The sequence below is a fragment of the Neopsephotus bourkii genome, unplaced genomic scaffold, assembly GCF_033783945.1.
Source record: "Neopsephotus bourkii isolate Nb327-2 ecotype Australia unplaced genomic scaffold, CSIRO-AGI_Nbou_v1 NB_1067, whole genome shotgun sequence".
NCBI classification, from domain to species: Eukaryota; Metazoa; Chordata; class Aves; order Psittaciformes; family Psittacidae; genus Neopsephotus; species Neopsephotus bourkii.
Genome location: NW_026901555.1, coordinates 2,515,135 through 2,536,647, shown reverse-complemented (window position 1 = coordinate 2,536,647; position 21,513 = coordinate 2,515,135). Strand labels below are relative to the sequence as shown.

Sequence of the window (21,513 nt, the reverse complement as noted above, 5' to 3'; positions counted from 1 at the left end):
TCATCCTGTTCTCTAAGTCACTAAATAGTCACCAAGCGAACAGCACAGACCTTTGCCATGAAAGTAAATGCTGAAGTCCAGTCTGCTAGTATGGGTCATTAATAATACTGCATATTCCAAAATCACACACTCTGATTCTCCTCTTGTGAAAAACTGATTCAGGAGTCCTTACAGAAATACAGAACTATAGAAGCTGAGTGTGTGCAATAAATCTGTAGTTTTGCTTATTAGCAATCCATCAGCCCAACTGGTAACAGTAAAGTAACTGCAGAACCAGTCAGGATGTACAAATACATAGATGTGTACAGAAGTACTAATATATGGAAACAATTTTCTTTTTTTTAAAGTCCACAGTATGACTCATAAATTATTTGACAAAAGCAGGAAAAGCACTAATGCAACATCTCCCTGTGCACTAGTTCCAGGCAAATAGCCATTCCTTTTTCATACAGAAGACCTGTAATTAACTCTGCTATTCCGTCACACTGCTGCCACGCCACCACAGACCTTATGCAAAGCGTGCTACTGATTTCAACCACAAACAGCCTGGGCTTTGGCACTTCAATGTCTGACAAGGATTAATTTTTAGTAATGAGAGAGAAAGTGCAGAAGCACAAACAGAACAGACATGGCAGAAACAGAAGACTGCCATCATCATCCCTACATCACCAAAGGAATGGGAGAAATATATGTGAATGGATTCACTAACAAACCTGGAAAAGTCTCTACAAGTTGCACAAACACACAGTAAATACAGATAAAATCCCCTAACAAGAAAAAAAACATGACCAACAGGACTTATATTTATGCCTACAAGAATCAAATTTGTTTGCTATAGAAATAATTAATGCAAGTTCAGACCATACAAAGAAAACTTTTCAGTTTAAGCAAACATAGAAACTCCATGATGATATGTAAGCTGAATGCCTACATATATGTGAGTTTTATACAAGTTCTTCATCTAACTGAAACACTGAAGTAACCCAAATGTAGGTTTGGTGATTATTTCCTTTTTGGAGAGGAATGTTGCAAGCAGTCTGTTTTCTGTCATAATCAAACTAAAATGAATGGTTGGGTCCAGAAAGTTCCCTGAGAGCCAGGCACTTTGTTCTGGCTAAGATTCCTAAATGAAAAGATTGTCTCCATGCTCCTGTGATCATGCCTGTTCAATCTGACCAGCATAAATACAGATTATGTACACATATCACAGAAAAATCCTCAAGCATGTTGCCCTCCAAACAGGAAGTTAACATGCAAAGCTTTTCAATGTGGCCACAATGTTTTAACATGTGTACACATATTAGGGAAGATCCAAGCCTGAATAATACATAAAGGGCTATTCTATTGTCAGTGAGAAATCTGTTTCAGACTAATTCATGGTGAAATGTCAAAAAAGCCATTAATGCAAGCCACAGTAGTGTTTCAGTCAGCAAGAGTAACTTTAGCTGGAAAAGTAATAAAAATACAGAGAAGGAAAAAAACACCTTATATAGGTTTTAAAACTCACCCACGTTTGGTGGTTTCCCATAATTTACAGGTAGTTCGGGAGGCCGGCCTCTGTGAAGAGCTGCAAATGCAGATCCTTTCCATAGCGTATGTCTGAAGTCTGTACCAGCAAGATGAACCGTGGGTTAGTGAAACAATCAGCCAAACTGGGTCCAAGCAACCTATTCTTCTTAGAATCAAGAGCATCAAGCACAACTCCCAGCATCCCAAAATAAGCTTTGTCTTTTTAAGTAGTTTGTCAGAGATCTAACACTTACAGAAGATTGCTACTTTGATTTCTAGCTCCTAAGCAATATGACTGTAAATTATTTCAGCTTATTTTGGCTTCCTTTTGGGGAGCAGGGAGTCTAAATTGATGGAAAGAAAATGAAAACAATAGGTGTGCTCAGTACTGAGGCAGGACTGAACTGCAGCATGTTTTTAGTCCTCCTGCAATCCCAGCGCATACAGGACCTTTCCTTATGAACTGTATATTTGAGAATACACACATACACTTGCCCCCTGAAAGTGGCAGAAGGAAAAGGTTTGGAGTTTTCTGTCCTATAAATGTGTTTTCCTGCAGTTGGTGGCAATATGCCTTCCTTTCAGACTGTCCTTTGCACCCCACCGCCCAAAAAACATTGTTTTTAAAATGAAGACTGTTTTCTCTAAACACTCTCCAGCTTTCTGCTGCCAACTGGCCTCAGCGAGCCTCCTCTCTAGAACAATAGTGATTTTTCTGAGACTGCTCAGAGTGCCTCAGAAATTAGACCTGGACTTCTTCCATTTCTGGCCATCTGGAAGGAGGGAAATGAGCTTCTACGGTGAGTAAGGATGGAAACAGAAGGACAGTGCCACAGATCGGTGGATCTGTGAATCACCATTTAGATCTCTGAATATGAAGTGCACAAGCTTCCATGACTCAGGCACCCAAGAGCACCTTCTGATGAAAATCCACTGTATCACAGATCATTACAATGATACACATTAAAAACAGCACTCATGCTTTAGATCAAAATAGCCATAAATACTAATGGTAAATGGAATTCATACCAATATACAACTAGGGGGAGTGGAAATTCATGTATGTTAACTTTGGAAAAAATTTAGCTCTTCTGTATTAGTGTGTTTAAACACCAAATGGCACAATACCACAGCACCTTCTGAAGGGGAAAAAATCCCACCCTAAATCTAGCAGAAATCTTTTTGCAATGCATTTATCATGTGGCTTAGGAAGAATTACTTCTTTCAGTAATTTATCTAGCCTCTGTCCCCTAACTCACCTAAGAAACTTCTGTTTCTCTGCAGGAAAATGTTTATTTTCTCTCTGTTTTAAGGTACACACTGAATGTGAAATGAACAAATGGTTCTCTGCAGGCCTCCCTGCGAACCTGACATTCTCCACCCAGTTATGGCACAGCATAAGCAAAACAAGACTCAGGCCCAAACTTTGCGTAAGGAAATGTATTTGCAAACAGCACATCCCTCCAGGTGACATCCAAGGGATCAGCAGAATGCTAAAAGGCCTTGTTAACATCACAGTGTGACTTCAGAGCATGAGGTAAATTAAGTGCTCAACTGCCACTGAAACAGGAAGGTCCTGCTCTCCCATCCCTCCTCCTCTCCCAGACAAATGCTCCTGCTGCCTGTGTCACCTCCAGCACTCTGATCCTTCCATGAGCTCATTTAATTCACTACAACAGCAATAACAAATTTGGGAACATTTTAGCTCTCTGAATCAACACATCACAGGATCAAGTAAATTCTGGCTCCGACAGGGAAGAAGTGGCAGCAGCATGGAGTGAGGAGGGAAGGGAGGAACCACTCTTTTCAATAGCAGATGGCTCTCAGATCTGTTTAGTTATAACACAGAACTGTGCTCTCAGGATCATTATCTCGAGCAGAGCAGTTTTTTTCAGAAGAAACAGGACTGGTGCTCTATTCATGAAAGGAATGGAGGCTTTGGTTGAAATTAACTTTAAGCAAGGATAAGTGAGAATTATCACTGAATCAGTCTCACCTTCTCCCACTCTCTAAATACCGCCCCAAATGCCACCCTGCCCTTCAAGCTGACACACCAGTCTGCACAGCCAGGGAACTGAATAATGGAACAAATGGAAGAAATCAGCCTGAAAAATAGCCCAGCAAAAAACACAGACTGCTGGGATAATTTAGATCAAGGCATGTGTGTATGTATATAAAAAAAAAAAAAGGATGGTTTTCAGATGGATCAAATGGATCCAGTCAAGTTCATCACATCATTTACACAAACACCAGTTCAATGTGCTGTGGAGGGGAGGCAAAGAGGCAAGTAACTACATCAGGCAACTGTAGTCAAGAGCTGCTCCCAAGATGGCATTTTCAACCAGAGAAACATGTATGTAAAAGGACCAGCAACAACTGCACTTTAGCAAGACTACAACAAAAGCTGACAAGCATAGGAGACGAACCGGGTTCATGCAAACACATACAGATACCACAGTATGAATTGAAACAAAAGGGGGTTTGATCATTGAAATAAAAATCAATCACACACAAATTGAGAATCTTACCTTTTGCTGCCCTCAGTAGAGATTGGCGCCCGACACCTAGCAAAGTCTGCACACCTAGGACACTCTGTGGGATTTCCTTGTCTAAAAGGGGTCCAAGTCTCTCACAGATCCTAAGAAGATAATCCGGAGGGATGTGTGCATTGACAGCCACCTAAACATATAAACAATGCAGATGTTTGGAAATGGTTTTACCCTTCCTTCTACCATTATTTCTTTGTTTGGTTCGTATTCAGTGTTAAAGTTACTGAAATCAAGTCTAATACCCCTGAAAGCCCCCTGAGGATATATTATACCAAGAATGTCTTTTAAAGTGACACGGAATGTTGAGAAAGTCAGACCAGAAATTCCAGGTGGTAGCAGCTACAGTTGTAATTTAGGATATCCCTTAATAACAAAACCCCCTGAAATTCAGAGTAGTGTTCTGTGTACTCAGCACAGTTTTCCGATCAAACAAAGAATAGGACATCTTTCCTGAGGACTTTTTTTAAGCCTTTTTTTACCCTCCAGTTCATTCTTTTCACATTTCTTGCTTAGCTGAAACACTTTTGCCAGACAACCATTACTGTAAGAAGCACATGTGCTAAAGCCTAAAGCCCTAAACATTGTTCTAAAAGCAACAGCCAATCTCCAGGTTTTAGCTGCTGGGAGTAGATATCTTTAAGACTCACACATGTAGGTTCCTAATTCATAATGTCAAGAAAACGTTCTTTCCCTTTAGACAGAGACTGTTTTCTATGGTGAGACAATAGCTTTTTTCCAACAGTCTGTTCAAATAGCAAACAAACCGTGCCTCATTATCCAGAATGTCCTGCACTTGCCTAACTTTTACTGCATGTACTAGCTGGCAGCAAAAGCTCAACATCAGAGCTTATTTATCTCCTTCAACACAGGAAATGCAGCTACATCTATCTCCTTTCTCAACAGTAACAGGTCACTCAGCTTTTAAGTACCTGTGATTCACGACGGAAAAAATAGTTGTATTAGAACTATTCCAACTTTCTGTTGCAATATGATGATGAAAGAGGTGGTCATAAACGAGGGGTTTCATTTGGTTTACCAAGCCACAAACTAATGCCAAATAACACTAAAGCTAACCTGAAAGGGCCAGAACAGTGCTCTTTGTAAAGAAATAATAGCAGGCATATGCCTGCATACCACCCTCTCTCTTACATGACCGCTTCAAATGTGGCCAGTCACAGGCCAATATAGGGCTGGGAGTACTCACTACCCATGCAGTTCCTCCCAGTGGCATGGGACAAGTTCTTGTGCAGCTGCAGGGATCCAGGATGATTCCCCAGTCTGGCTAAAACCATGACCAAGCTCCCATCTGGATCAGCTCCAGTGCTTACCTACTCAGAGGGGGCAGTTACAGCTCCCCTGGCTAGGAATGCTCACCCAAAGGAAGAAAGAAAAGGGTTTTTGCCAGGTTTAGCAAAGCTGACTGCGATTCAAAGAAGGGACAGGGGTGGTGGAAAGCAAGGTACAGGACCACTTCTTTCCACAGAGCACCATCTGATAGGCCCAGGTATTCTGCCTACTCAGACCCAAGGATATGCCCAGCTCCTGCCCCAGCACACCAAAGGGAGCAGCACGCATCGGGAAGGAGGAAAAGGTATTTCACTCCAACCTGCTGCCAAAGCATTGTTCACTGAAGTATGTCATCAAACATATCATTAATACATGTCACTGGGAAATCGTTCACTCCAATTGGGCAACAGCAATGGTGCTACGGGCTCAGCATAGTGAGTCACACCTTGTATAATGCAATCACCTGCATCACAAGGAGGATCAACCCCATCCCACAAATCAGATTTCAACCAAAAAAACACAAAAAGGAAGGGCTTTTCTAATCATATATACAAATTATCATTTGACTAAACCCAACTGAAAACTCTCTCAATCTGATGGAAACTGACAGAACAGAGTCAGGCTTCTCCACACATCCTTTCAGTCACTGAGTGCTAGTGTCTGGCTTTCTGACGGAAACAAAAGAATCGCAGCTCTGCAGGAACAATAATCTCAAGGAATACATTAATGTAGTCCCATTTCATTGCTTTTCATACTATGAGCATCAAGGAATGACCCCATGAATGCTCTTTTGCACTGACCCAGTTCCTCCAGCCATTCTAACTTCATTTCTTTTTACCAGAAAAATCACAGACTTCCAAACTTGCATTAGTACCTTCCCATTGTAAATTACTTTGTAATTTACAATGTCTTTTACTGTAAATTACTTGATATTATAGAAGTCAAAATGAGATAAAAGGATTATCTGAACTTTTGTATTTGCCTATCCTTCTTACTCATTTCTGAAATATCACAAATGTGTTAATGAGATGAAATGTTTTATTATCCTGCCTAGCCTCCCTTCAGTATGTAAAAGATCTGAAAGGATCTCAAACAAAGGCAATTCTAAAGAGTGAATCTGCAATTTAATAAAATGTGAGTATGAAATCCTTTTTTACATCTCTGATAATTAGTTACATGCTTCTCAGTCCACAATTGCCAATTCTAATAATTTATCAAGATTAAAGGATTTGAAAGAAAGAGAGCAAATAATCCAGAAGCTATGGAATTTTACACTTCCAGAGGAGGGAAAAAAACAAACCACACCACTGTCTCTGGAAATACAAAGTTTCACAGAAAGTCCAAACCATTCTCCTAGTGTCATGCAGCAAAACACTTCTTTCACTCAGGAACATGCTCCTTTTAAAGTATCACTGCTATTCTGTGTCTAAAGAAAGGTGCTGAATTCAGCCTGGCAGCAAATAACCTACTATGGAGGAAGAGCAGAAGTTACACAACAAGCAGTCCTGGTTAGCTCAGTGCATCGACTCAGAAATGGAAAGGGACTTTATTGGTTAAAGATCCGCAGGTTAAGCCACAGTTTTATAAGGAATAGCAAAGAGAGAGAACATCAACACATGTGCAGACCAGCCAGCATTCAAAGATGAAAGATGGATGTGCCAGACTGACAGAGCATGTGGCAGTTATCTGCACATGCCTGGTGGTAATTTGCCTGGGACATCCAGACGTTAAGCAGCTCAGGATACCAGACATCTGCTTGATCGCAGCCCAGACCAGAAAAGTTGGCAAATCCACCATGGAGCCAGAGTTAAATCGGCACAAGCGTGCTGCTGAGGAATCTAGATTTTAGTGCACAATTTTATTAGACTGTAAATTTTTCTAAGCAACAGCTAATGTGGAGCATATTGCACAGACCACGCACACACTCTGAACTGACCATTCACTTTAATAACATGCCCTACTCACCAGATTTGCCACCTGCAATCAGAACCGTGCCATACTACAGAAGAAATGCTGTATCACACTTCTTTCCCTGAACATTTTCATATTTCTACAAGCCAGAAGAGCCCAAATAAGAGACCCTTAACCTGAATATTAGCACTGTTGTTATTACCAAAGCAGGCAGCAAGAGCAGCAAATTCTCCTGGAGAATATTTTTCCATATTAAGTTCCAGATAAAATGCTTAAACCACAGCCCAATGCAAAACCAAGCAATTCTATTTACAGGTTCCCAAAAGAACTTGAAACAAAAATCCTTTCTTTCACCTCTGCATGAGATAGCTGTAAATGGATTTTAAGTATCTTTCCAAAGCATGAAGCTGCAAACATAGTGCTGAGAGAAACAATGATTACTGAAAAATCAGATTTTCATTGAAAGAAGGATGGAAAAAGGCAAAGCTTAGCATCAGTTATAGCCACACCTTTTAGTGTGTGCTAGTCCAAACCCCATACAAGGATATTATCACCTCCTCAAATACACTCAAAAAAATTTTCTTAGAGTATTAGAAAATATTTTAGAAAACTCAAAAAAAAAAAAATGGAGACAAGTAATACAGGCCAAAGCCATGCCTGACAAGAACTTTTTAAAGTGTGTCATTAAATAATGCAGAAGAGCTGAAAACGTGCTAAGTGAGAGCAAGTTCTACACCCTGGGATAAACTGTGAAGGGAAAAACCTTTTGTTACCTTAAGATGTGAAAGCCCTATAATGGTTAACATGTGAGAGCACAAGAATGCCACAGTAACACAGAAGAGTTCTCAGGCATTCTAACCCTATAGGTCTTCTGGATCTAAAAAACTTTTAAGAATTGCATAAAGTTAACTCATTCTTTTAACCAAATCTACATAAAGAACCCCAGGCTACGATAACACAGCCATGACTGCTTGAACCAGTATGGACATAAGTTGCTACAGTGATAAGCAGCTCCAAGTAAAGTAAACTAGGTAAAGAACTATTAGTGAAGTCACGTCAGGACTAGGAGAAAGTCATATTCCTAAAGGTGTTCATGCTTCTATTGTTGGAAGCGTTACCATGTAACCTCAAAGACTGCTGGGCAAAGGGTTCTCACTGGACAGCTAAGAAGACGGGCAAGAAGCTTGTTGATCCCAGAAACAAAATACCCTGGTACGACTCCTGACAATTTCTCCTCCGAGGAAGGAATTTCCTCCAACAGAGGAAACAAACAAAAATGACTCGTTCCAAGTGCTACTTATAAGATGCCTGTCTTCCCAGGGATCAGAACCAGATAGCTCTGAAATATCTCTTTTGGGAAGCCCAGTAAAACATTGCTTCAAAGCACAGACTAAATTTTACACAAGACCTGCATACTGGAAGCAATGCAGGCTGCAACGCAGACCTTCGAAGGCTCCACCGTAGCCAGTCCCCTGTGGGCAGTTGTGCAGCAGCAGCAGATTTCTAACCTCCAGGCAGTCATACGACACTTCCCTGGTTTGCCAAAATAACAATCAATTAAGAATCAATTGACAACTGTATCAAAAAGGCAGCAGACAAGACCAAGAAGACCAAGCTGAGCAAGCAGGAAATTACTCAAGACTTCAAATATGGAATCTCAGCAAAAAGGAGCCCGGATACTGGACGTGCACAAGATGTCAACAGTATGCAAATGGACATGAATTTGAAAAGCCATTACCAGATTCCCCAGAGAGAACAGGTTGGAACTACCATACTGCCAGATGACATTTTCCTAAGGTGACAAAACCGTAACATCTTTTCTCTGCTAATGCGGGATTGGTGGTACCTATAAATAACAGAACCTCAGGCTCAGAGCTAGTTTTAAATCAATGCAGACGGGCAGGGCAGAAACTCAAAGCCAAATCCCATAAGCTGTTCCATACCAGCACAGCCACTCAAGGATGCAAATTCTCCACTTGAATACACTGTCAAGCAATAGCTGATTTTTTGTTTTTCCTGAAATTATGCCTATCTTCAGCACAAAGACCAAAACAGGCTGAGCCAGAAGAGACAGCCTGTCAAAAGTTCTTGAAAACCAGACCAGAGCCAGCCATCTTTATCAGGAATAAAGAGAGATAATTTCAAACAGAAGTCCACTGGAGACTGTTCTGATAAGCTGAGTTGGTTCAGCTTGACTCATCTGTACAACAGCTGACTCCACACTGAATGGCCATGGTTAATTTAAGATAGGTGTACTAATTGTGCGCAAGTTTGACATACTTCAGGCTTTCATGAGGAAAGCGATGACCCTCCCATTTACAAACATTCTTCATGCCTCAAGACCACCAGCAGTCAATAACAAAATAAAACCCACTTTGGAGTACATCTGGATGATTACCTAGACAGGCAGCCACATGTTGCACATAAAAAGTACTCCAAAGTGGAACAAGGAGAAACAACAGTGGGAAGACAAACACACAAAAGCGAGTCTTCTCTGCACAGTTTTGCTCATTAGGTGTGATTCTTCTTAGTGTATCTTAAATTACTCTTCTGCTTGCAGTACCTGACATTTAAAGCCAAAGACCAATTTCAAATAGAAAAACAAAAAATAAGAAAAAAAAATCTCAACAGAGAGTTTTCAGACCTTGACTAAAAGCTGGAGTGAAGTGGGAGCAAACATTCCTGAGATAAAAGCCACCTAACAGGAGATTCGGTTGTTACATCTTTATGGTTTCCAAAAGAGCAGTAACAACATACTCAATGGCAAGAGTATCAGTGTATTTTCTGAAACATACCAACACCAGCCTGAATAGTCAAACTGAGAATGCAAAACAAAGTTGAAACATCAGCAATTAAAACAAGAAATACTTGGTCAAATTCACCAAAGCAGAATACTGGGCAAGCAACCAAAGAAATCAGACTTCTCTAAATTCACTGGATTCGACTATCTCAGGCCTGCCTGGCCAGGGTAGTTGCAACACTGGGCAGAGATTGTAATTGAGTATGGTTTTCTGTCTGGAAGTATTCAACAGGGAGAAATGGGTAGAAAAGACTCTACCTCCAATTGCTAGCATCTGCAATTTATTTTGGTTCACTATGTGCCTGAGATAATTCAAACAAAGTTCAGAGTTATCTGTGCTCCTCACAATCCTGGCTTTGTTCTAAACACAACATGCAGACATCTAGCTAGTCCTGAAGTCGAGTAGTTCAGGTTAATATACAATCATATGCAACTGAAGGTCCAAATTCCAAATATATCAGACCCTAAGCAATGAGGGGAAAAACCAGCCTTTCTTCAACACCCTCAACAGTGAAAGCTTCAGTGTGAGGATGAATAGAGAGGAGCTCACTTCGTCCTACCCAGCATCAACCTGCCTTACTGCAATGATTCAATTATAATCCTGTTCCTTACTGTAAATCATAATAAAAAGTTAAATAATACTCAGTAACAGTCATTATCACTAAATACTACTAAATAATAATATATAGTACTAAATAAAAAGACAATCTAAAAGGAATTATTAGTTTCATACATGAGGGGAAAAAAATCCTATACTTAATTTTGATAATTCTATACAGCAAGAAGCAATTTCCCATTAATTCCAAGCCTCACTTTACAAGGGTTTGTCTCCTGTTTCTGAGAGTTTAAAGTGCATGGTTTCAACAACACCATCCACCACACACACATAAAAAAACATTTTAAGGCTTTTCTATTTGCACACCATAGAACAAAAGGGAAAATTGCACACGCTACTGTAACTGATTAAGCAAAACCAGTGTGTCTGAAATCAGACTTCATACTGTCAGTTTCCTCTGAAACTGACAATAGTCACAAGCTTTAGCCTATAGTTACAGTTCATGTAAATTTCAAGTAAATTCAGCATTAAAAGGTACTGAATGCAGTACTTACTCTGTGTCAGTTCATACAATACAGTCCCAGAATTATCCACAAGAGTTATCATGAAGCATGACTTTCATCTTAAATTCTTAATACACTTTGGAAAAGGAAAGCCAGCAGGTACAAATGCCTCACCTCGACACAAGGAGCTTTTCCATCTGTATCTGAGCTTCTGCAACACTGCTAAAGTGGAAAACTAACTGTTGAGCAAGCTATAAGGCAGTTGGAGCAACAGTGGTGTCAAAACGTCACATCACCCCTGCACTGAGCAAGACGGGAAAGGCAAGGATGTACTTCCAGGTGAGGAGACAGCAATGATCTCAGGCATGCAGTGTATCAATATTATAAAAGCTATTAGTAAGTTTACCGCATTCCAAGTGCAAAGTGCTAAATCAGCACCAGGCATTATTGCCCAGAGCTCCCAGAAATGGAAACGAGGCCATTTGTACCCTTCAGAAACACAACCAGAATGACTTTTGGGTTTCGCTGCTGTCTCAGGGAGGCCAGCACGGACACGCGCATCTCCGGGCCGCAAGGGAAGAACGTCCATCCCCACGGACCGGGCCCTTGGCAGCGCAGAGGGAAACTGACCTTTCTCAATGACAGAGGTCCGAATGGTTTGTACCTAGCACAGGCAGCTGCTCCATGTATTTCACTGGCATTTAATAGTTTCAGTGTATCGTTTCCTAAAACCCATTCTTTTTTACATTGAAGCAGGCCCAGCCGCCCCGGCTTGGCTCAGGGTTTCAGCCCCGGCTCCTGCCGCAGGCCTGGAATCCCTGAACCCGGCGACGGGCCCGGCGGCACGTCGGCACGGAACACACACATACACACACACACATCCCCCGCTGCCCGCGGCCCCCGCCGTCTCCGGGGCCTGGCGATGACAGGAACCAGCTCCCGCGGGCTCCGCCGACCCGCGGGTGCCCGCCGGGATTTGGCCCCGTTGCTCTTCCCTACTGCGGGGTGGGGAGGAGACCCGGGCCCTATCAGCCCCATCGCCGGCAGCCAGGGCGGAGCGGGTGGGGGAAGGCCTGTCAAACCGCCTCCCCGTGAGGCGGCGGGGGCACGGGCGGCGCTCGGCGGGGCTGCCAGGAGCCGGCCGAAGCGCCCCGAGGCCCCCTGCAGGCCGCAGCGGAGCCGCCCCGGCTGAGCAGCGAGGGGCGCGCAGGGCAGCCGGGGGGTCCAGAGGGGGAACCGGCGCCCCGCGCCCCATCCCGCCCACCCTGCTAGTTCCTCTGCGGCGCTGCAGCCAATCAGCTGCCGTCTTCCATCGCCTCCCGCCGCTCTCCGGGTTGTAAGACGCGGCGCCATTCGCCGGGCTGGGCCCCGGTACGTGCCCTCAGATAACCCTCCCAGCCCCACAATAGCACGTCGCAGTCAGTCAGTCAGCACTAAGCAGCCCCCACCTCCACCCCAGTGCGTGCATCCCCCTGCACCCGGCCCGTCCGCGCCTCCCCTTCCCTCCCGTCCGCATCCCCACGGCCCGGCCCGGGGGCAGCCGCGGCCTCGGCGGGGCACAGCCCCGAGGGAGGGCTGGCAGGGGGGTTTGGGGGGACGACATGGGGAGCGGCACACGGTGCGGCGGCAGGGAGTGAGGGGAACTTGTCGGGGAAGTCGGGAATGAAAGTTGGCTCACCAGGTCCTCGAAGCTCCGGCGGTGCTCCTTGCCCTGCCAGTCCAAGCGCCGGGGGATCAGCTGCGGGAGGGAGACGGGGAAGAAGGGGAGGAGGAACGGGGACGGAGGCGGCCGTCAGACCCCGGCCGGCCCCGCGCCGAGCGCCCCCTCCCCGGGCGGCGAGCGAAGCCCCGCCGGTGCCAGCCCGCCCCGGGGAGGAGCCCCTCCGCCGCTGCCCCCGGCCCGCCGCCCGCAGGGTCTCCCGCAGCCCCGGGCTGGCTTCACCGGGGCAGGACAACCCCCGACACCCCCCCGTCCCGAGGGCTTCCCCCGTCCGTCCCGCCGAAGCAGGCGCTTTACCTGGTGCTCCTCCAGCTCCTCCACCAGCACCTGGGGAGAGACGGACACACGGACACACACATACACACAAAGGACGTGAATCCGGCGCCCGCAGCGCAGCGGCTCCCCGCCTGCCGGCCCCTTGCCCCGGCCCGGCTCGGCCCGTCCAGTCCCCGCCCGGCCCGGCCGGAGCTCCCGGCTCCCCGCTCACCTGGGCGGATTTCTTGCAGGGTCCGGACTGCAGGAACCGGGCGATCAGGTAGTAGAGCTCTGCGGAGGGGAGGGGAGCGAGGGAGGGAGAAGGGGACACGGTTACAACGGGGGGCGGCCGGCGGAGCGGAGGGCAGCCCCCGCCGCCAGCGATACCCACCGGCTTCGAGCTGGGTCGGGGCGGCCGCCGTCGCCATCCTCCTCAGGAGGCCCGAGGGGGAGGGGGGGTGGCGAATCGCACCCCAGGGAGACGCCGCTCCTACTGCGGCAGAGCCCCCATGGAGGAGCCCCGCTGCCCGTGCGCGGCGCTAGCCCCGGTCCGGCTCCCGCCCGGGCTCATCGCATCGCCGGTCGCCCCATAGAGATCCCGGCCCGAGAGGCAGGCGCCGAGTGAGGTGCAGGGCACGCCGCCCACCGCACGAGGGCGCTGCACGGCTTCGCGACAGGGGGAAGCGGCGCCGGGAGGGGACGGGGCGGAAGCGCCTGGCCGGAAGGGGGCGGGTGTGACGCACTGGGTGGTGCTCGTGCGTCATGCGGCACTTCCGGTCGGCGGCTCGGCGAGGTGGTGATGGTGGGGGTTGCGCCGTGGCGGGGAGAGCCGAGCGCTGGGAAGCGGAGAACCGGGAAATAATTGGTTGTTAATAGGAAGCGCAGGGATCTTTAGGGACACGGTGTCCGCACGTGGTGAGCTGGAGGCACAGATAACATAGAATGGTTAGGGTTGGAAAGGACCTTGAGATCATCCAGTTCCAAGCCCTGCCACAGGCAGGGACACCTTCCACTGAGCAGCTTGCTCCAAGCCCCTGTGTCCAACCTGGCCTTGAACACTGCCAGGGATGGGGCAGCCACAGCTTCTCCGGGCACCCTGTGCCAGCGCCTCAGCACCTTCACAGGGAAGAACTACTCGTATATAACCTGAACTTCCCCAGTTTCAGTTTGAACCCATTATCCCTTGTCCTACTGCTGCAGTCCCTGATTAAGAGTTCCTCTACAGCATCCCTGTAGGACCCTTTCAGACACTGGCTGTGTTCATGACATGGTTTAATCCACCATAAACAGAGGTGCTTGAGACAAAGTGTGATGTGAGTGCCTGGGGTTGGGCACCTTGAGAAGTGTTTCATTGTGCAGACAGGCTGTGGTGCATCTCACATGAAGTGGGCAGTGCCAGTGCGTCAGCAGATACAGTCAGTACTAAACCATGAGGGGCATGGCCCTGCCAAGGTTACAGGATGGGAGGCTGCAGGAGCCAAATTAAAATTGTTTGCTCCCAGTGTCCAAGAAATGAAAATATGATTGATGCAGCACATGTTCCCTTCAAGGAAAAAAGGGCTCAATGTCAGTCACTGTCAATATTCTGAAGGGAAGCAAATACTTTTTCGATGGGAAATACCCTGTCAAAGCTCCAGAAATTTATGCCACCTTAGTAATAAGTTGTTCAAACATATTAAGTGAATTAGCAGCATTCTTTAGTATAAAATTGTGGTTTGTCACCATAAATACTTAGTGTTGGGTATTAGAACTCCCCAGGCCTTGGCAGTGTAACAATCAGTGTCATAACTGGAAAATGAAAAAAGACAACTCATCTTCATGCTTTGAATGCCAACAGCTGAATCATCCTCAGTCAATGCTGTTGAAACGTTAGGAATAAATTCATTCTGAGTATGACTGGGCTTTCTGTGGAGCACTGTTTTCAGAGTTTTACCTGCTGTTGCTGTCAGGATGTCATCCTTCCTGCTGGAAGCCTCTTGTTGGGGTGTTTCAGGCTGCCCGACCAAGCACAGGAGCTCTCTGGAGCAGTTGGGCACTTGACATTCCACTGCCCTGTGTAATTCATCTACACTCACCCACCCCTTTACACAGCTGCGGAAGTTGTTTTGTGCCAGGAGTTCACTGAGTGATGTGGAGACCTCATTTCTTCATCCTCTGAAGTTCTCAAGCTGCTCATGAGAGTTTAAATATATAAAAAAGGTCACTCTTGGAATCTTTTTTAAGGTTCATTGATCAGCTCATCACCCACAGAGACACACGGTGCTGCCTCGCCAAGCTGCAAACCTCCGTTCTAGGGATAGTAACAGCTCTCCCACCTCTCCAGTGTTACACCAGAGCCTCTGAGGTTATGGCATGGGTGCTTCCTTTGAGAGAGACAGCTAAAAACTGCAGTTCTAAAATTATCAGCTAGGAAAAGAGCGTGGTGATACTGTCCTTAGAGGTAAAATGTTTCCCACCTGTTTTCAGAACTGAGAATTGCAAGCTTATCTTTTTATGCATGACAGGAATGCATAAAATGCATGGTTTATAATAATATTTTATAATATATCCTGAAACTACATATCAGCCTATGACAAGATAAACCACAGCACCTTAAATACTGTATAGCGCCATGTCCTAGTGTGTTCTATTGCTAAGAGCTACCCAATACGTTTCTTCATGAATATAGTGCCTTGCCTTGCCACCTTTTGGTCAGTGCCGTACTGCATCCTCTGTGATTTCCTGTTATTTGAGCTTTGGGGTGGCAACACGTGAAGTTGCACCACCACAATAGGCAGGATTATTCTTTGGGGCCTGTAGAGCTGATGGGAATTTCTGTGGTAGCTAAAATAGGCTCTGAAATGGAAAACCTGGGATAGAAAATGTCCCCAAAGGAAGCTTCTCTGTCCCTCACTTATGTCCTTCCCACACCATTCCATACAGAAGCTTCACTTAGGCTCTTTGCCTAAATGCTCATAGATACACAAGCTCGCTCCTCTGTGTTGCACACTCATTGCTGCTCAGATTATCCTAAGGTTCTTTCCAACCCTAACTATTCTATGGTTCTATGGATTCACGCGTCAACAAGAAAGGAGCATGTCAGTAATCACCCAACTATTTGGTGTGTGTGTGTGTGGTAGAGTACAGGTGCACAGGCATCCTGCAGTCCAGTGAATACAGAGTGTTAGTCATACCCAAAACAGCCGTTGTATAACTCTTCCCTTGGCTGGGCTCTGTCAGTGCACTGTGGCTGCAGTTTACTGCTCTGCAGTGACTCCTGAACCTCTTCCCATACTGCTGGTTCCCCGGCACCTCGGCTTCTTATCGTTAATGTTTTCCCAGTTTCTTTATTATTCCCTGAGGCTGCTATAAGGACTGTGATTGATACTTCCTCCCACTTTTCCCAGGTTTCCCCCTTAAGGGGTCATCTGCCTGGCGAGTAATCCCCATCCTCAAGTGTAGCTTTCGCTCCCCGGACACTCTGTCTCCACAGTACACTGCAGCCACACTCGCATCTTGCAGCTCCATGACTCATCTCTCTCTGGATCCTCTGCTTCCAAGCAGCAGCATGCTGGGGGATGATAGTAAATCTCCTAGTGAAAGCCAGATTTTATGGTTGTGCTTATTCATCTTTCTCCAAAGCAGAAATCTTATTATGTAAATGCCAACAGAAGCAGCGGCACCAAATAGTGAGGAACACATTAACTGGTGTGGTAATCATTAATGGACAACAGAGATATCCAGAAGCAGAGGTGCTTTAAGAAGGAAACTGGATGGTAACAGTTTCTTTCCATACTGCTCTTTAAAGAATAAATAAGTAGAAATTAAAACCTTTTAATAAGTAGAAATTTAAGCCTTTAAAGGATATTAGGAGTAGAAACCGGTAGTATTCAAAAGCCCATCCCTTCCAGCCATTTGGTTTTGTAGAAACATCTCAGCACTTGAAAACAAGCCATTTTTCAGCTTTTTGCCTCTTTCTGATCCACCCAGGCTGCATTAGTGCTTGCACTCAGGGTGCTTCTCATACCTGTATTCCACTATGAAATGGCCCATCATGCCCTGTTACTGCAGTTGAGAGTAAATGCAAGCCAGCAGAGTTTATCACTCTTTAATTTGACTATAAATTAACTTCCCAATAGTCCGCTTGTAACAGCAGGTAAATGTCTTTTTTTTTCTTTAGTGTTACGCTGTCCCAGTGGGTCAGATTCTGACCTGCTTTTAGTGTGAAAACATGATAGCAATTTTTTACAAACCAGACAAAAATGTACTGCTGCAAATCAAAAAAAGAAGGTTTAGAGTGGAATCTTGCAGGTGGGCCTGGATTCTTCCTTTCCTTTTCAGTAAATGTAGATGTGAATACATATGTCTGAATCCATTTGGGTTTAAACACTAGAGCAAGTTAAGCATTTTCAACTTTTTCCTGTATTTTCCATGCACATTTCCATGTGCATGCTTCTTATTTGGGCCCTTCATATGCAGCTAAGTGGCAAACAAGGTTCTGTAATTGTTGCAGAAATGAAGTCTAAGATTTTGTTTAACTGGTAGAAAAATAAGTGCTATTTAGAAGGAATTTAAGAACTGGTGCCTTGTACTATGGAGTTACTACATAAGCAAACATGAATATGGAAAAGTCGATGTTTATTTTAGGATTATCTCTAAATGTGGTAACTTAAGAATTAAATGTAGGTATCACAGCTTATATATTCTTAAAAAAAAAAAAGGTGCAGAAAAATTAGCAGTAATTATAGTCATGGGCTTTGCATGAGTGCAGAGATACTGCGTGCAAACTGCCATCCCGTCTTGTGGGACAGATCTCCATATTTCCACTCCTTCATACAGCTTTCTCCCTGGATATGAGCTGTTAAATAATAACTAAGTAGCTGCTGGGTATTATACAAGGTCTGCTCTAGGTTTATTGCTATTTTTAAAGAAATAGTATATAAATTCCCTACTGCATCATATCAATCTTTCCTCTAGATGGTGCCCAAAACCCAAGAGTTGGGTGTAATGCTATCCCATATGTAAGGCTATTGGGAAATAGTCAGGACGCCACTCTCCTTTGTTTCTAAATTCTATCGTATAACACTTCATTTCAGTTGATAGATTACTTGTTCTGCATAATGTAAATACAGTGTTTCTCCCTCTTGAGAATCTTAAAATCCATTTGCTAGAGCCTAAGGTGCCACCTGCCTGGAACACTATCATCTGTTACTCTGTGGACCGATCCATATTTCATATTTCTTATGGCAGCCATTAACTAGTGTTAGCTGTTGATTGGCTAGATGGTATGTACATCACTGCTGCAGCTGTGGGAGCTTGTTGTTTGCCTAGTTTTCAAATAAAATAATTCTCTCTGAATATTATTATTTATGTCTATATTTGGCATAGAAAGGCAAAATTTCAAATATGGATGAAATGCATATGAAAATGGGCAACAGTGATCTGTGTATGTATAAGCTCATGGCTTTGTAAGCAGCAGGACTGGGTGAATAATGTCAGTATTCCAGTGTATTCAGCATCACTGAATTTCAACATTATGCCTGAAAGTGCTTGTAATCCAGCAAGTTCTATAAGCAGGAAAATTCATAGAATCATGGAATGGTTTGTGTTGGAAGAGACCTTAAAGCTCATCCAGGTCCAACCCCTGCCACGGGCAGGGACCCCTTCCACTGGAGCAGCTTGCTTCAAGCCCCTGTGTCCAACCTGGCCTTGAACGCTGCCAGGGATGGGGCAGCCACAGCATCTCTGGGCACCCTGTGCCACCGCCTCAGCACCCTCACAGGGAAGAACTTGTGCCTAGGGGCTCATCTAAATCTCTGCTCTGTCAGTTTAAAGCCATTCCCCCTTGTCCTGTCACTATATGCCCTTGTCAAACCCACTTTCCAGATTTGTCATTGGCCCCTCTCCAGCCTGTCAAGGTCCCTCTGGATTACTGTTATTTATAAGCAACAAGGTAGTTTTTGTTAATGTTGGTATTACAGCTGTGGTTGCAACATCCCTGTCTGAGGGCCTGATTCTGACCTTATGTCCCCAGGAGCTCCCCAGTTAGGATTGAGCCCATATCTTCACCCTTTCCCAGCAGCCTAGCACTCCCCATAAGATGGCCAGGGCTGTTGCCAGCTGGGGAGTCATGATGCTCAAAAGGGGCTCTCACCGCAGAAACACCACCTGATACTTCCTGGGGCTAATTCAGCAGCTTCAAATCTTGCTATTTTTTATTTTCTTTTTTTTAATAATCCTTTGATTTTGTGGTTTTGGGGGCCTAATCCACTCTGGAAGTGCTCAAGAGCTGTAAGCCTGGCTACAGTGTGTGACTGCAACTGTGAATTCCTCACCTCTCTCCTCGCATAGCTGGACATGCAAATTTTCCTGGAGCTCCAGCAACTAAGGATATAATTTAAATAGGATTATGTCCCTGTGTATCCCATACTCCTTCTCTGCTAAGTTATGAGGACTTTTTATGTTTTTTAATTCTCTTGGCCAGTATTGGCTATTTTTGGGAGCAGGCACACACAGGTCACAACAGATTTTAAAAGTGCTGCTTTTATTGAAATAGAAGTTTAAAGCCAGTTGGAGGTATTTTATATATTTATTAATATCCATAACATGGAGACGTTGTAAATAAGCACATTAATACTTCTGTGAGTTTATCATGAACTTTCTAAGTCATTACTAAAACTAATGCTTCAGGTTGACGATGAGGAAAATGGAATGGGCTCTGTGAGTCTCACAATAACACCAAGATTACAAACCAAAACTAAATCAAGGGGAAGTCACCTCCCTTCCCCATGCTCTTTATGTTTCCCTGCTATATTCTCTTTTAGGCATCTCTTCCAAATAAGAAAGCCCTCCTCTGTTTCACCCCACAAGGTGATTTTTGCAGCCCTCGCCTTGTGTTTTCCACTTTTTCTGGGTATCCAGCCTGTAAAGAGAGGGCTGAAACATGCAGGCACACCACAGGCTGCTGCAGGGCTGTAGGAACACTTGTTTTGATTTGTTCTTCGTGTCCTCCCTAATAATTCCTTACATCTGTTTGCCTTCCGACTGCCCCTGAGCACTGTGCATAGCTCTATGACAATGCCAGCACAGCAAGCAGTAGTCGGTCAGAGCCTGTTTGAATGCATTTGTAGAGATTTGTATGATTTTGCATCCATCAAAGTTTAATTTCACTTGTGGTTCTAGCCCTTAAATCTCAGGCCCGATTTAGACCAGGGGTTTCAAATTAGGATTAAGCAGTATGGCAATTTCATATTTGAGCACTTCTCTGGAGCTCTCAAAATGCTGTCCCACACAGGAATTTTGATCCTTTTATTTGTATTTGTTCAGTTTAAAGCCTCTTCTAGTGATCTTCTGTTTGAGATAACTTCTCCATCTTATACCTCATAAAGAAAGGCTTTAACGTGGAAACCTCCATAAATTCCTCCATAGTAAACACTGAGTCACATTAGTTCTTGTACTTCCATCATTTTGTGGACATATACATTCTCCTGTAGCCTTCCAGTTCTTATCTCTGGGAAAAGTCTGATATCCTTAGGAGTTCACTTTTCAGAATCTCCCTTTTTTCTGGAGGACGCCTTAACTTTTTAGGGTTTGAGATACAGCCTGCTACAATATGTTTTCCTTGTCACCTCCATTTAGAGACGACTTGCATTCTTGGAAGGTCCCTTAAAGCTTTACTTGATAGAAGGGCTAATTTGATTTCATCTCTGATGAAGTGTTTTTCAGCACCTGCAAGTACTTGTCCTTTTGGCTATTCCTTTTCATTCCTTTTACACCAATAAGGGAGTTTTTCTTTACAGTTTGTGAAGTCCCTGAGTTCTGTGGCTGTGCGCTGGGCTGGTATTGATGGAAAATAACATGCAAGGCCAGTAGATGTGAGGTGAAGCCATAAAGGCAAACAGTGGCCATAAAGACAGAATTCTGCCATTGGTCTTTACGTTCACGAGGTGTTTCATTTGCACAGACTGTAGAGGTGAAAAGAAACATCTCTTGTTTATTCTCCACATTATCCATTAGGTCTAAGGGATCTCTCTCCAAGATGCTTTTGGAACAGTTGAGGAATGTTTCCTTGGGAGACAGAGTGCATCCTGAGATGGGGTATTGAAAAACCCCAGGGAGAGCGATGCTTAACCTCTTGGAACAGGTTTTTCCTCAGCTTTGAATGCATCAGGTTTGAGCAAATGCCAGAGAAATGCTGGGAGCACCAGTGTAGGGATTTAAGGAGAACTGAGTCTCATGGGATGCTTTGATAGTCTTTAAGGAATTTCATCCTGTCTTTCTTACAAGGATGTTGGAAAACAACACACGCTGCAGTACTCCCTCCCTCTTGGGAGAAGAAAGCAACAGGACAAAAACTCTTGCTGGAACTTTTCTCCTGCAGCACTTTCATCCCATCCTCCCTGAGGGCAAACAGCTTGAGCCGTGATCACGTTCAGGGGGGTGAG

At 44.8% G+C, this 21,513-nt stretch overlaps 2 protein-coding genes across 5 annotated transcripts in view; one reads left to right on the top strand and one right to left on the bottom strand.

Annotated features, from left to right (window-relative positions):
• Positions 1-13,762, bottom strand: part of BRWD3 (bromodomain and WD repeat domain containing 3) — a 54,149-nt gene extending 40,387 nt beyond the window's left edge. The window contains exons 1-6 of one of the 4 annotated variants that reach the window (XR_009726738.1): positions 13,482-13,762; positions 13,323-13,381; positions 13,133-13,162; positions 12,794-12,853; positions 4,038-4,188; positions 1,508-1,606 (exon numbers count right to left, since the gene is read on the bottom strand). Coding sequence is in view for 2 of the 4 variants with exons in the window: in XM_061361920.1 (XP_061217904.1) it covers positions 1,508-1,606; positions 4,038-4,188; positions 12,794-12,853; positions 13,133-13,162; positions 13,323-13,381; positions 13,482-13,518 (436 nt within the window). In the remaining 2 variants the exon portion in view is untranslated. Of the gene's footprint in view, positions 1-1,507; positions 1,607-4,037; positions 4,189-11,745; positions 11,886-12,793; positions 12,854-13,132; positions 13,163-13,322; positions 13,382-13,481 lie in introns of those variants that run through there. The other 3 variants (XM_061361920.1, XM_061361917.1, XM_061361918.1) reach the window with 3 other exon arrangements.
• Positions 1-21,513, top strand: part of SH3BGRL (SH3 domain binding glutamate rich protein like) — a 170,870-nt gene that overhangs the window by 80,393 nt on the left and 68,964 nt on the right. The window lies entirely within an intron of this gene.